At 40.2% G+C, this 12,935-nt stretch overlaps 1 protein-coding gene across 2 annotated transcripts; it reads right to left on the reverse strand.

The window, feature by feature from the left end:
• Positions 1 to 4,104: 4,104 nt before the first annotated feature.
• Positions 4,105 to 12,150, reverse strand: THG1L (tRNA-histidine guanylyltransferase 1 like). 2 transcript variants are annotated; one of them, XM_027841835.1, is made up of 6 exons: positions 11,687 to 12,150; positions 10,208 to 10,384; positions 8,407 to 8,576; positions 7,826 to 7,914; positions 6,618 to 6,725; positions 4,105 to 5,745 (listed from the first exon to the last, which is right to left on the reverse strand). In XM_027841835.1, the coding sequence occupies exons 1-6, from the start codon at positions 11,881 to 11,883 to the stop codon at positions 5,584 to 5,586; spliced, it is 903 nt and encodes a 300-aa protein (XP_027697636.1). In that variant the 5' UTR covers positions 11,884 to 12,150; the 3' UTR covers positions 4,105 to 5,583. The 2 variants fall into 2 exon arrangements, with proteins under 2 accessions (XP_027697636.1, XP_027697637.1); XM_027841836.1 differs by lacking the exon at positions 11,687 to 12,150 and having other exon boundaries at positions 8,407 to 8,481; positions 10,208 to 10,274.
• Positions 12,151 to 12,935: the final 785 nt, after the last annotated feature.

Here is a 12,935-nt window from a genome sequence, read left to right on the forward strand (position 1 = left end):
GTTTGAAACACCCGCAAGCGGAGGACGATGGGAAAAAGAACGCGTCCCCGCGGGGCGGCCGCCAGGGGGCGGCAAGGCGCAGGCGCGGCGCCGCGCAGCGCCACGAGGGGGCAGCAGCGCCCCGCGGCGGAGCAGTCCTGGATTGACAAGTGGGGGGGGGGGGGGGGAGCGAACGAAGCGACTTTGCCCAGGGTCACACCGCAGTCAGTAGCAAAGGTGAGACTGTCCAGAGATAGCACTCTAGGTAGTAAACAGCAAAAGCTTAACTGTAGCCAGAAGCCACTGTTTTTGACTAGAGCTGGAAGGGCCTTCAGAGGACACTAGTCCAGCCTAGTCATTTTAGAGGAGGAAACCAAGACCCACCAGATCAATAACACGAGTGGTACCTACAGAGGCAGAACTTGAAACCAGACCCTTGGACTCCAACCTCTGTGTCCTACACCCCTGCTGCCTCTTAGAGCAAACATTAGTATTCAGGTGATATGCACTATCTGTTGTTATTTAATTGATTTGCGTTATGGCCAGCTCCCTCCTCAATGATATATGATTCATACATGAAGTATAGAGTTGGCAAAGAGGCTTCTGAATAATCCAATCAGTCATGACTTACTGGCACTTCCCTGACTCACTCACCAACAGCCCTCTCCATCACAGATGTTCCAGGGAAATGAATTAAGTTAAAATTAAAGTTGGGAAATAAATAATACTGATGGATAAACCCCAGCCATTGCTTTCCCACATTGAAGTGCACAGACAGGCAGACTATTAGGATGCAATAGAAGACACAGCAATAAACAAGATACTGCATTATTTAATGAGGATTCTTTACAACACCCATTTCAGAAGCATTCCTGAGCAGCTGGATGGATCCTTTACCGAACATGTATCTAAGGAAATATTATCTCAAGTGCTTAGATGAAGTGATAAGAGAAGATTCAAGGGGCCTTTAGTAAAAAAAAAAATTTAGGCAGCTTAGTGACTAAGGAATTGAGTGAATTGGTGAACAGTCATCAAGATGGAAAAACATAAATCACATACAGGGAACTCCAGAAATACAATATGGCTGGAATATTAAGACTATGTCCATGTAATATGAAATCAGGCTGGAAAGGTAGAGTGGAAGGAAGGAAACAAGCAATTATTAAGTACCTACTATGTGCCCGACACCGTACTAGGCACTTTACAAATATTTCATTTGATCCTCACAACAACCCTGGGAGGTAGGTAATATTATTATTCCCATTTTACAGTTGAGGAAACTGAGGCAGACAGGTTAAACTTGCCCAGGATCACACAGCTAGTGTCTATTTGACAGATTTAAACTGAGGTCATTCTGACTCCAGCGGCTCTCTATCCACAGAACTAGCTAGCTGCCCAGCTTGTGGTAGGCCTTTGGAATAGGAGAATCTTGAGAGCCTAGGGGTTAGGGGTTCAGAGAGCTTCTGTAGTTTTAGGATAATGTGCTACCTGTTCCTGTAATGCTGTGTCATGATTCTTGTGATGCTCTAATTTGGGGGATGTTCAATAGTCCTAATATAATAACTAAAGTTGGAAAATGTGGTTAAAGGATCCAAAACCCACCATCATTCAGGAGCCTTCCTAAGAGTGAGATGGGTAGCGCAACCAAGGCAATGAACCTGCTTAGGCCTATCCCAAATCGAGAGGGAGATTTCTTGATAGATAGCATTTCTTCTGGGGTCAGAGGGAGAGGAATGTGGAGGCCTTGGACAAAATCATCGACTAGAGAATTAACCTAGGGAAATATTGTATAGCAAGTTAGTGAACTATCCAATATGATTGCTGTGAACAGTTATTTCAGACTGTCTTTAAAAAAAAATAAAGGACAACCTTATTTACACCAATGTTTAGAGGTCAGTGTGGGTCTTCTTTCCTCCTCTACCCCACCCCCCAACCCTGAGAGAGATGACAAGTCCTCTAAGTTTAGGAGACTTTTTCACGAGTTGCTACCACCAAACTAATGTATTACCTGATCACCTCTGCTAATGAACCTCTCCCACTATAGCTATTAACAAGTGATTGGTTTTGCCTTGTCCTTGAAGCTTTTCTACTTTGGAAGGACCTATCAGAACCTCTCTGTACTCTGCTAGCATAGCTTTCAAAAACTCAGGGTAATCTGCCTATCAAGATAAAGAATTAGGAGCAATTGGACCTTACTATTGTTACTTCTTCAAGTACTCTTCCTTCCTGAATGTATGCCAAACACTGTCGTAAGTGCTGGTGACACCTATACAAAAGACAATCCTTGCTTCCAAAGAGCTTATGTTTGAATAGGAGGATACAACATATATGAGAGAGTGGTGGCCAGGGACTTGTTTTGGTTTGGGAAGTCACAAAGATGGTGAGTAGAGCCACAGAAGGGTCAGTCAACAAGCCCTTTTCGGAAGCAGTGGAAGTTTTGGTTTGATTACTATTCCGAGGGGTGAGTGATTGTGGGGACACACACATGGGTTAATGACAAAGGGATAGCTTGGATGGACAGTCAGATGGGATGTCTGAGGCTGGCTAGATACAATGGGACATGTGAACTGGTACTGACTTGGGACAGAACAGACCCAGGGCACTTGTTCCAAAGGTGAATGGATTATGTAATTTGGCAAGATCTTAAAAGGTCAAATGCTCCAGAGGGATCAGGAAAAATACATTAGTAGTCTAGAAAATAATAATGAACTAAGGAGAGAAAGAAGGATTAGGTGCTAGATTCAGGGCAGCCAAATATGGTGACTGTGAATACCTTTTGAGAGAATGCAGGGCCCCCAATCACAGCAGGCCAGAAGGCTAAATTCAAGTTAGTAGAATCTAAGCTCCTTAAAGGCAGGGTCTCATTTCTGTGTTTGTACCACCAGCTCATGGCACGTGATAAGCACTTACTAAACGCCTGGCTAGTTGATCGCTGGCTTATCTGGCAAAGAAAATAAATATCCCAGAGAGCACAGCAGGAAGATAATCCTGAACCAAAATCACAGGATTCCCTGAGGGCAATTCTGGGGCAGAGAAGCTGGGGTTTGAGGGTCATGGCTTATACACATATAAATGATACAAGACTGAATGAGGGTAAAGAAGACTTCTAGTCAAAGAGTTTTAAGAGATCATTTTCAACTGTGACAGGTTAAGGCTTCATAGTTGGACCATAGCTGGACCATAGCTGATTGGTCCAACTCTGAAGCTTTAAAGACAGAGATGTTTAGGTGAGGCAGGGTGGAGTTAGAAAAGGCATTCCAGTCCCAGGAGATGGCCTGCACAAATGCCCAGAAGAGTGCAGGATGGGAAGAGCTAGTAGTCCAGCTTGATTAGAAGGTAAAATGCATGCAAGGGAGATGTATAAAGTAAGGCCAGAACAGTAGGATGGAGCCACAATGTGCGGTGTTGTAAATGCCAAGACAGATCTTGTATTTACACTATAGGCAGCTGTGAATCTTTAAACAGTTTAAGCAAGAAAGTGACAGAAGAATGTAGCTGGCAGGTGTGTAGTATGAAGGAGAAGAACTCAAAAATCAGGGACCAGTTAGAATACTATTATTAGATGAATGCCTGAACTAAGGTGGAGGAGGCAGTTAGGAATAATTGAAGAGGTAGATTAGTAGAAGCAAAATGAGAGGATTTGGTAATTTAGGAAGAGGGAAACATCCAAGATGACTTAATAGCAACAGTGTTTCCCTGTGACCTACATGTCATACATTAGCATTTCTAGCTAGGATAACATAGGATTCCAGAAAATTCCTAGGACAATGATTGGCCCCCTCTTGGAGGGCCAAACAAATTAAAATTAAAATTCAGTACCTAGTACAGTGCCTTGACCATGATATGCACTTAACTTTAACTTAAAGGGATAGTCAAAAAATAGCTCTTAAGGAGTAGGAACCCAAAGTTCAGGAATAAACCAGGGGTTGAGGAGCCAAATCCTGGGAATTCAAAAAGCGTTCTTTCTCCCCCAAAAAGATGATGTATCTCTAAATGATACTGTTTTCTGGCTGTAGTAATTAATATATTGCTATCATTATTAGCTATAGGACAAGCACAATAAGCCATTAGCTTTCTTTAAAGTTGATGCAATATTGAGTTGTATCAAGAAATGGAAAATCATACCACGCAGACCCATAAGCCTTTATTTCACCTTTAACAGGTTCACATAATTAACACCATAAATCAGCTATGTCTAACTCACAAAAGTTCCTGTTAGAATAGGAAGAGAGACCGAAAGTTGAACAGATGGGATGTTAACTAGTCGGGGATGAGCCCAGACTTAGATTTTTTAGTGATATATTTACTTCTTGGCTTTAAGCTTTACAAAAAACAGGATATGGGTCTCTTGAATCAGTTCCTGATGAATACATCAGGAATTTTTATTTCTCCTTCAATTCATCTAATTATGTTTCATTCCCTCTCACTATCAATTCTAAATAAACTGGTACCTTAATGTTAACAGTGATACTGCCTGTTCTTGCCCTACCTATGTCTGTTCAGGCTAGCATCACCAGGAGACATTTAAAGTCCCTAATTCAGAAGGAACAGTCCACACCAACTATATTCAAGGGATTTTCTGCATCATTTTAAAATGAAAGCCCCTGTGATCCAATCATAAATACAAAGATCCATCTGCCCTTCCAAACCAGTCTGAGTCTCAGAGCAAGAATCATTTACAGAGCCCCAAAAGGAAAAAAAAAAAACTATATGAAATACAACTGAACCAATTCACCTTTGCAAGTATAAAAAGCTGTTCAGAAATTGAAGATGAATGACTTTAAAATATATAATTCTGTTATAATAAACAGCTCTCTGTGTTGGTATCTTTTTCTTGTGCTAAGCTGCTTGAGGAAGAACTATTACTTATACAAATTTTATCTCCCACAACACAGTAGGTATTTAATGTCTGTTGAAAAATGCAACGAATTACTCAGGCCTGTTCCACTCCTCTATGCACCCCTTCTCTGTATCTCTCATCCCCAAAGAAATATGTGTATTTCTTAGAAGTTTGGATCTGAAATGCTACTCTTGGGAAGAAAGCTGAAAATAACAGCAGAACCCACAGGAACAAATGATTGCCCAGTAATTCAACCAACTGAAGTGTATACAGCTGGTCAATCTAGAGTTACCATAATTGAGGGATACAAAAACATATAATTCATAAACATGTAGTTCATGTTTATTTTCAGGTCTGCCAAGGAGAAATGTACACAGATTGTTAAGAAGGGTAAGAATTTCAAAGTCACTATATCCTAACTCTAAGCTAGTTAGGAGTAGGTGGCAGTTTTTAAAATGATTTATACCACAGTCTAAAAAGATTAATTATACAAGATATAGCTAATTGCTTTGCAAAAATAGTAACACAATTTTATTTGTGTTTCTGCAATGGAACCATGTTTCTATGGTACAAAAAAAAGGTGCCCTGCTTTCAGAAGAGTAAGATGTGCTACCTCTTTCTCCCTCTTTTTCCCTCCCCCCAAAACTGATCTTTCTTGCTGCTTACATAAAATGTGTATTTCACAGAACTCTAACTAATGTCAGAGGTAGTTTAGCTAGCAAGAATCCGATGCCTGCATGGATAACCACAAAGGAAAAGACAAGTCAGCTGTCATCTTCAAGGATCTCAGGATGCTCCTTCCAGAAAGCATCACCAATGATATCACAGTGTAAAGCAACTGGTTTAGTCCTTGTCCGTGTCACTTCAACTTTTTTTTCTTCTGTTTCTCCTGGAAGCTTGATTTCCTTTGATATAACTTCTTTAATCTACAAATAACAGTTTATTAAATTATAAGAGACTATCAGGAACCAGAAAGATACCACCAATCTCTCTCCCCAACCACTCCCTGGTATTAAAAAGTAGTCAGGATGATTGTTTCTACCTTCATGCCTTTAGTTAAAAAAAAAAATTACATTTTACCCCAGTGGAGTTTTGTTTAACAGCTTGTATTTTTAAAGTACTTTTAAGTTAACTTGCCCAAAAACACATACTAGTAACTGCCTGAGCTAGGGTTTGAATCTGAATCTGTCTTCTGATTCCCACTACAAAGATTATAGAAATGTTTTGTTGACTTATACATGCTGGTCGACTTAGAGATTTACATGAACATTGGGCAGAAGGCCTAGTTCTGGCTAGCCTTGGAACAAATTACTTCACTTATCAGAGGCTTAATTTTCCTCAACTGTAAAATGAAATTATTCCTTATGTCCCTTGTAGCTCTAAAATTCTATGATCTAAATTGCATGAGATGGGTATTCCAATTCAGACTGAATTTACAGAATATAGACTAGTCAGAGGCAGCTAGGTGGCAAAGTGGACAGAGTACTGGCCCTGGAGTCAGGAGGACCTGAGTTCAAATGCGGCCTCAGATACTTAACCCTGACTAGCTGTGTGACCTTGGGCAAGTCACTTAACCCCATTGCCTCGCCAAAAAAAAAAAAGAATATAGACTAGTCAGCATCTTTTTTCTTATGAACACCATTTTATGTATTTACAGGTAGATTATAAAGAGAGGCCCAGAATTAGCAGCCAACAAGAAAGTCTTAAGCAGTTACTAATAGTTCATTAAAAATACAGGAGCTGATCTGAAGCTGTAGTCATTCCTCTGTCTGTTTCCATTTGGAATCATATTTCTTACCTTTTTCCATATGAGTATAGTTCCTTTCCTGTACATTGGTGGTTCATTATTGTAGTTGATGTTATATTCAGAAAACAAAATTTCATTCTTATCTGCAGCAAGTGTTCCCTAGGATTAAAAAAAAATACACAAGGTTTTATATCCTCCTTAACCCTAACCCCAATCTAGGCCAATAAACTAGTAAAACAGTAAAGGGAAGGGAGATAAAATTTTAAAATATTTTAAGGGCTTTTATCTGGAATTATGAAATATATTTGCATTTTAAAGAACAGTTCAAACCATTTCAATTTCTAAAATCATAAAACTGTCCATCTGCCATCATCAAACCAGTGGCTTCACAAGCCAAAACAGTGACCTGAGGATAGAAGAAAATATAAATGGTAACCTTTCTTAATGGTGAGAGGGACAAGACTAACACTTACCTTATCAACAAGCATTTATTAAACACCTGCTATCTGTCAGGCCTTATGTATGTTAGGTGCTGGGGGTACATACAAATGCCAAGAATTAACAATCCTTATGCTTAAGAACCTTATAAGCTAACCATATTATAATTGAATTTACTAGATCTAGTCCTGCATTGACTTGATCATGAGATCATAGATTAAGAGCCAAAAGGATCTTTAGTAGAGGCCATCTCATACGACTCTCTCATTTCACAGATGAGGAAACTGAGGCCCAGAGGTTAAGTGGCTTGCCCAAGATCACACAGAAAGTGTCAGCCAGGATGTGAATCCTCGTGCTTCGGCGCTCTTCTCCACGCTAGCTTGTGATGCAACAGAATGTGGATGCCATTGACCTGTGTTATAATGGAACTCTATAATGAGTCTTTTCAAATAACATATAACCAAGTGAAAAGCCTCATTTTAAAAATGTTAATTGGCTTTCAAAAACATATAGCATTCTCTATTATCTTGGAAGTATCTGTGGCATGGGGAAAAGAGCACTAGCCTGAATGCCAGGAGACTTAGGTACTAGTTCCAGCTTTATCATTACGTGGCCTTGGCCTTCACTGGGCCTCCGTTTCCTATTGTTTCAAATGAAGGGAGTGGACTAGATGACTTCTAGGTCCTATTTACCTTGATATTCTAATTTTCTGGCCTATCAAAAAAAAAAACTGCATTAAAGGATACAAGATAAACTTTTGTAGGAAAATTTATACAAAATTAAATTAATAGGCAAAGAGTAAGATAGTAACATTTTCATACCTGTAATCTTTCTTGAGCTTGTGCTGGTGTTAATTTAGATCTCTGTATCAGCATCCAGAAAACTGTATTATAAAGATTGTTAATGTGACCTGGGGAGAAAAAGTTCAAAAATGTATATGCAACATTCATAGTCCAAAGGAATCACTTTCCTATCAATTCCCTCCCCCGACCCCCAAAGACATCTTTCTACTTCAGATGGAGAGCTCAGAGACAATGAATTGTATGTTTGTGCATTTATATTTTAAAATGTTACATATTTTTTAAATATACATATAAATATATATATATATATACACACATATTTTACAAGTTCAATGCACATGTAGAGTGCCTACTATGTATAAGACAAGTGTTAATATTAGTGGACAAATCTTTGTTTTCAGTTATTTTAATTACTATCCTTTTCACTCAGATTAATGCTAGTTGAAAAATATCTTAAGGGAACATTTCCAAAATTATGTGATTTAAATTCCTAATTTTTTCTAAGTTCCTCAGAAGCTAGTCAAATGAATAAAAAGTCAAAAATGTTTATATTAGATAGTTCATATCCTTGGAATTTCATTGTTTTTAAAAATACTTACAATCAGCTTGTCGCCAACTGAGATAGTCCTTTAAGGTCTGGTTGCTAGGATACACTACAACTCTTCCATCAAAGGCTGGAGGATATAGAAGCTCCTGGTCCTTAAAGTAATCCTTCCAATAAAAGACATAGCTGGAGGCAAACTGAGAGGCCACGTTTGTCATAAATTTACTTGTAAATACAAAGAAAGGACAGGGAGAGAAAACATGTTACGTTAATATTTACACAGCACAAAGATTATGGGGTACAATAAAGAATTTACATCTACTGGTGACAATAATTGTAATACTTAGTTCCCAGGATTTTTAAGGAAAGTACCTCCCACTCATTCATACAAAGAACAGGTTCCTGAACTAAGGGGCACTTAATGTCCATTAAACTGAACTATTAGTATTATTTTTCTCCCCAGTAATTTGATTCAAGCAAATGCATATTATGTAATAGGGCAGCTAGGTGGTGCAGTGGATAGAGCAATGGGCCTGGACTGAGGAAGACCTAAGTTCAAATCTGACCTCAGACACTTACTAGCTGTGTGACCCTGGGCAAGTCACTTAACTCTGTTTGCCTCAGATTCCTCATCTGTAAAATGAGCTAGAGAAGGAAATGACAAACCACTCTAGTATCTTTGCCAAGAAAACTCCAAATGGGGTCACAAAGATTCAGACACAACTCAACAACAACAACAAATGTAACAAGCACTTTGGTAGGTGCTAAGGATAGAAAGACCAAAAAAAAAATTTTTTTTAAAGTTCCTATACATACAAACATATAAGTATATGCAAACTATATGACAATAATTGGGGGAAACTAGCAACTGGTAGGATGGGTCTCATTTGTGAAGTGGCATTGAGCTGTATATTGTAGGAAGCTACACAGGTAAGATGGGGAAGCACTCCTGACCCGGTGGTAACCTATGCAAAGGTACTGAGGTGGGATACAGAAGCAAGGAGGCCAAAGTGAAGAAACAAGCTTTCTGGTATTTAAATGCCAGAGGAATTTGATACTATAGGCAATAGTGAGCTATTTGAACATTAATTGACATTTTCAGATCTGTGCTTCAGGAACATCAATTTGGCATCTGTGGAGGATGGATTTGAAAGGGGAGAGACCAGAAGGAGGAACAATAATTATCAGACTTCTAAAACATCAGGTTAGAAATCATACTATGGTAGTAATTTTATTAGAAGAGAGAAAAGGTAGAATGTGTTAAATCACAGACTATTGAACTGGAAAGGATCTTAGAGCTCCTTTAGTTCAAACCTCTCATTTTCCAGAAGGAAACTGAAACCCAAAAGAGAAGTTAACTTAGCAAGGATATAGGGTTACTAAGTAAAAAAGACAGTACTAGAACTTAAACAACCTAATTCGTAGGCTAGTACTTCCCTACTATACCATAATGTCTCTCTTAAAGGACTAATACATGTTTTGAAAAGGAAAACTACTTTAGCTTTAAAAAGTCTATATAATTGGCAATTTATTGGCTATGATACTTTCACAACATTGCTATACCTCAAACTTCCAGCCCTTCCAAAGAAACACTGTCATCTACAAGAGCTAAGTAGAGCTCTTAATCAATTTCACACTGCTTCATTTCTAGTCCCTGAGAATCTAGAATCCCAGGTCAAACCAGAAATCAAAATTCCAGGAGGAGAAGAAAAGAAAAAGAATTAAAATAAATAGATACCTGTAAGACTAAAGAGAAAATGTTGAAAAATTATGATTAAAGTAAAAGGGGTGACATCTGTCTTGAGGAAAGGATTCCTGTCTTGACAGGAAGAGATGGGAAATTCAAGAGAAATTACCTGGCTCTTCTTCTAAACCAATTGCTCTTCCTTTTGAATACAAAGCTATATTCATCACTTTGTCCATATGCCATGACAATGTCTTCCAGTTGTGTCATTACAGTCTGGGCACATTGGGTCATCAATTCCAGGGCTCGGCTATCATTGGGTTTTGCAAAGTTGTGTTTTTCTGCAAAACTTCATTGTGGGAAGGAGGAGAAACAAAGGTAAGTTTTCATGAAGGAAGTTAAAACAAAGATAATATAATGTAAAAACAGGAACAGCAAAACTGCAGAGGCCGAGTAGCATGCAGGGTTTACAGTCAGGAAGACTATGGGTCAAGCTGTGTGACCAAGGGGAAGTCACCTAACATCTATGATTCAAGCAACATTTTAAATACCATGTTAAAGACTATCAAATAACAGTACTTTATTTCTTCACTTCTGTCTCATCAAGGGCCTTTCCTGCTCTGACTAGGAGAAGGAAATTGAGGCTTTATTCCATGACTCTATCTTTCCTTCAGTTCTACACCACACTTACTCTCCCTTGCCCCTCTCTCCTTAGGTATTCTGGCACATCTGGACAATTTGTGGAAACCAGTTAAACTAAAACTCTTCAAGTATGGGTGTTTAATAAATATTAAATCATACAATAAACATTAGAAACCATTTATTCTAACCTCCTCAGTTCAGAGAAGGAAAGTAACTTTCTAGAAGTCACTTGACCTCAAATAAAAGTAGTATGGGGCAGAGCCATACTCAAACTCTGCTTCTTTGCCTTTCAGAAGGCAGGAGATTTTCTACATCCTGTATACCACCCCCCTCAAAATACTAAGCAGATTTTTTTTTTTATGCTCTTTAGATAATGTAGATACAGAGGGCCATTTAGTTAACCAGTTGCAAACCTGAGGGAAAAGATATGGGAAGGGGATGTACTTTGCTATCAGTTCTCTGGGCTGCTGATAATCACATCAAGCTCACTTTCAATCTAAGCCCCAAGAAAGAATACATCTACAACTCCTGTTCCTATTGATAAAGTACTTTATGACATGCAAAGCCCTTACTCCCCAGTTCCTTTCCCAAGATGGCTAGTTAAAGAACTGTTGGACAACCCCCCCATCCCAAAAGGAAAAGATGGCTCAAAGTAGTTAAAATGACTTCCCCAAAACCACACAGCAAGTAACTGGCAGAACTAGTACTGGAACCCAAAGCTTCTTGCTCTTTTCTAATGAGAGCTGAAACTTCCCCTCTTTGAACTTCAGTAATGGCCAGGCTCCTGTCCAGCCTTTGGCGGCCTCTCCAGGACGTGAGAGTGGGAGACGCTTCCTACCGCAAACTCATTGGCTATGGGGTTCCCCTGGTAACAGAGAAGGGGAAGTGGATGGCTGGGAGGGAAGGGCAAGAGAAGAGAGGGAGGGGGGAGTGCGGGGCGGGGGCGATGAAAAGGGACCCGCCCCGGAAGCGCATGCGAGCCACGCGAGCCCCTAGGCAGTGCTCTCACCGATGGAAGTTCCTTCCGTCTAGCCGCACGACCACCCAACAATGGGCTAGGCATGTGTCATCCGCCTCGAAATCCCGTACATACTCGAATTTGCTCTTCGCCATGGCGACCCTACTGCTAACGGAGACTCTAAGGCAAGAAGGAGCAACAGCCAAACGGACACGAGAGGCGACTATTGCAGTGTTTATAACCCACATTTCCGGCCTGGGGAAAAGAAAACGCCCCGCCCCGGAAGTGTCTGTTCCCGACCTGGCTCATCTAGCCCGCCTGGAGGACCTTGTACTCACTCTACCTTGCTCTTTCACCCTTGCCCTTTCTCTGCTTCTCCAGTCTGGTCTCTGATATCTCACTAGGTATAATGGGGGGATTTCCATTTCCTCTGTCCAGGCTTTCTCACTAGCCACTTCACTTTTCCGCAGAGACCGCACTCACGAAAGTCTCGGATAGCTTCCTCTTGGCCCAGTTTCTCAACCTTTTTAGTCCATTTTGTTAAGGAGTCCCCTGAACTTGTCTTTTTGAGTTGCCATATTTTTCGGAAACACTGGACCCAGAGCATGCAGGAGGCCCTGAATGTGTCAAGGACGAAGCTCCCCCTGAGCTGACATAATTTGTTGTTGAACCCCAAACTGAACTCCCTGTGTGTCCTTGAGCGGCAAGACAGACTTTCCAGGCTGAGATAAGGCTTGTGCAGCTAGGGTCCTTTGCAGATAAGCAGACCCTCCTATGTTCACAGTCTAATAGTTCCCAAGGGAAAATAATGAGGCTTTTGCCGTCACCTTGATCCTCTCCCTGGGGAGTGGTCTTGTCTTTTTTCCCACCTTTGCTGCACCGTTCCCCCTCCTATGTCATGCTCCTTCCTGGTATCCCCTCCTCCCTTTGTCCTATTATAAAAATATAAACTTATGTAAAGACTGGAAACTCTTTGGGTTCCACATGCATATTCATTTCTCTTGTAATAAACCTGGTTTTCACAACAAGTCTGGTGATGTTGTGATTGCTTGTTGACAAATTCAACATTTAAGTGTCTCTTTTGGACAGGATAGGGAATTGGGGTATTGGGCAACACAGGGAGGACACAACCCCTGCCCTTGGGAAATCTGTAGTTTAATATCAGGGAAAGAAGCCAAGAGGCCTGGATCTGAATGTGCCTCAGACTGTAGTTGTGGGATCCTGGACAAATCATAAACTTTCAGAAACTCAGTTTCCTTATCTGCCAAATGAGAATAATAATACATATACAACATCCTTC

Source organism: Vombatus ursinus, unplaced genomic scaffold, assembly GCF_900497805.2.
Source record: "Vombatus ursinus unplaced genomic scaffold, bare-nosed wombat genome assembly UNPS02014863.1, whole genome shotgun sequence".
Classification (NCBI taxonomy): Eukaryota; Metazoa; Chordata; class Mammalia; order Diprotodontia; family Vombatidae; genus Vombatus; species Vombatus ursinus.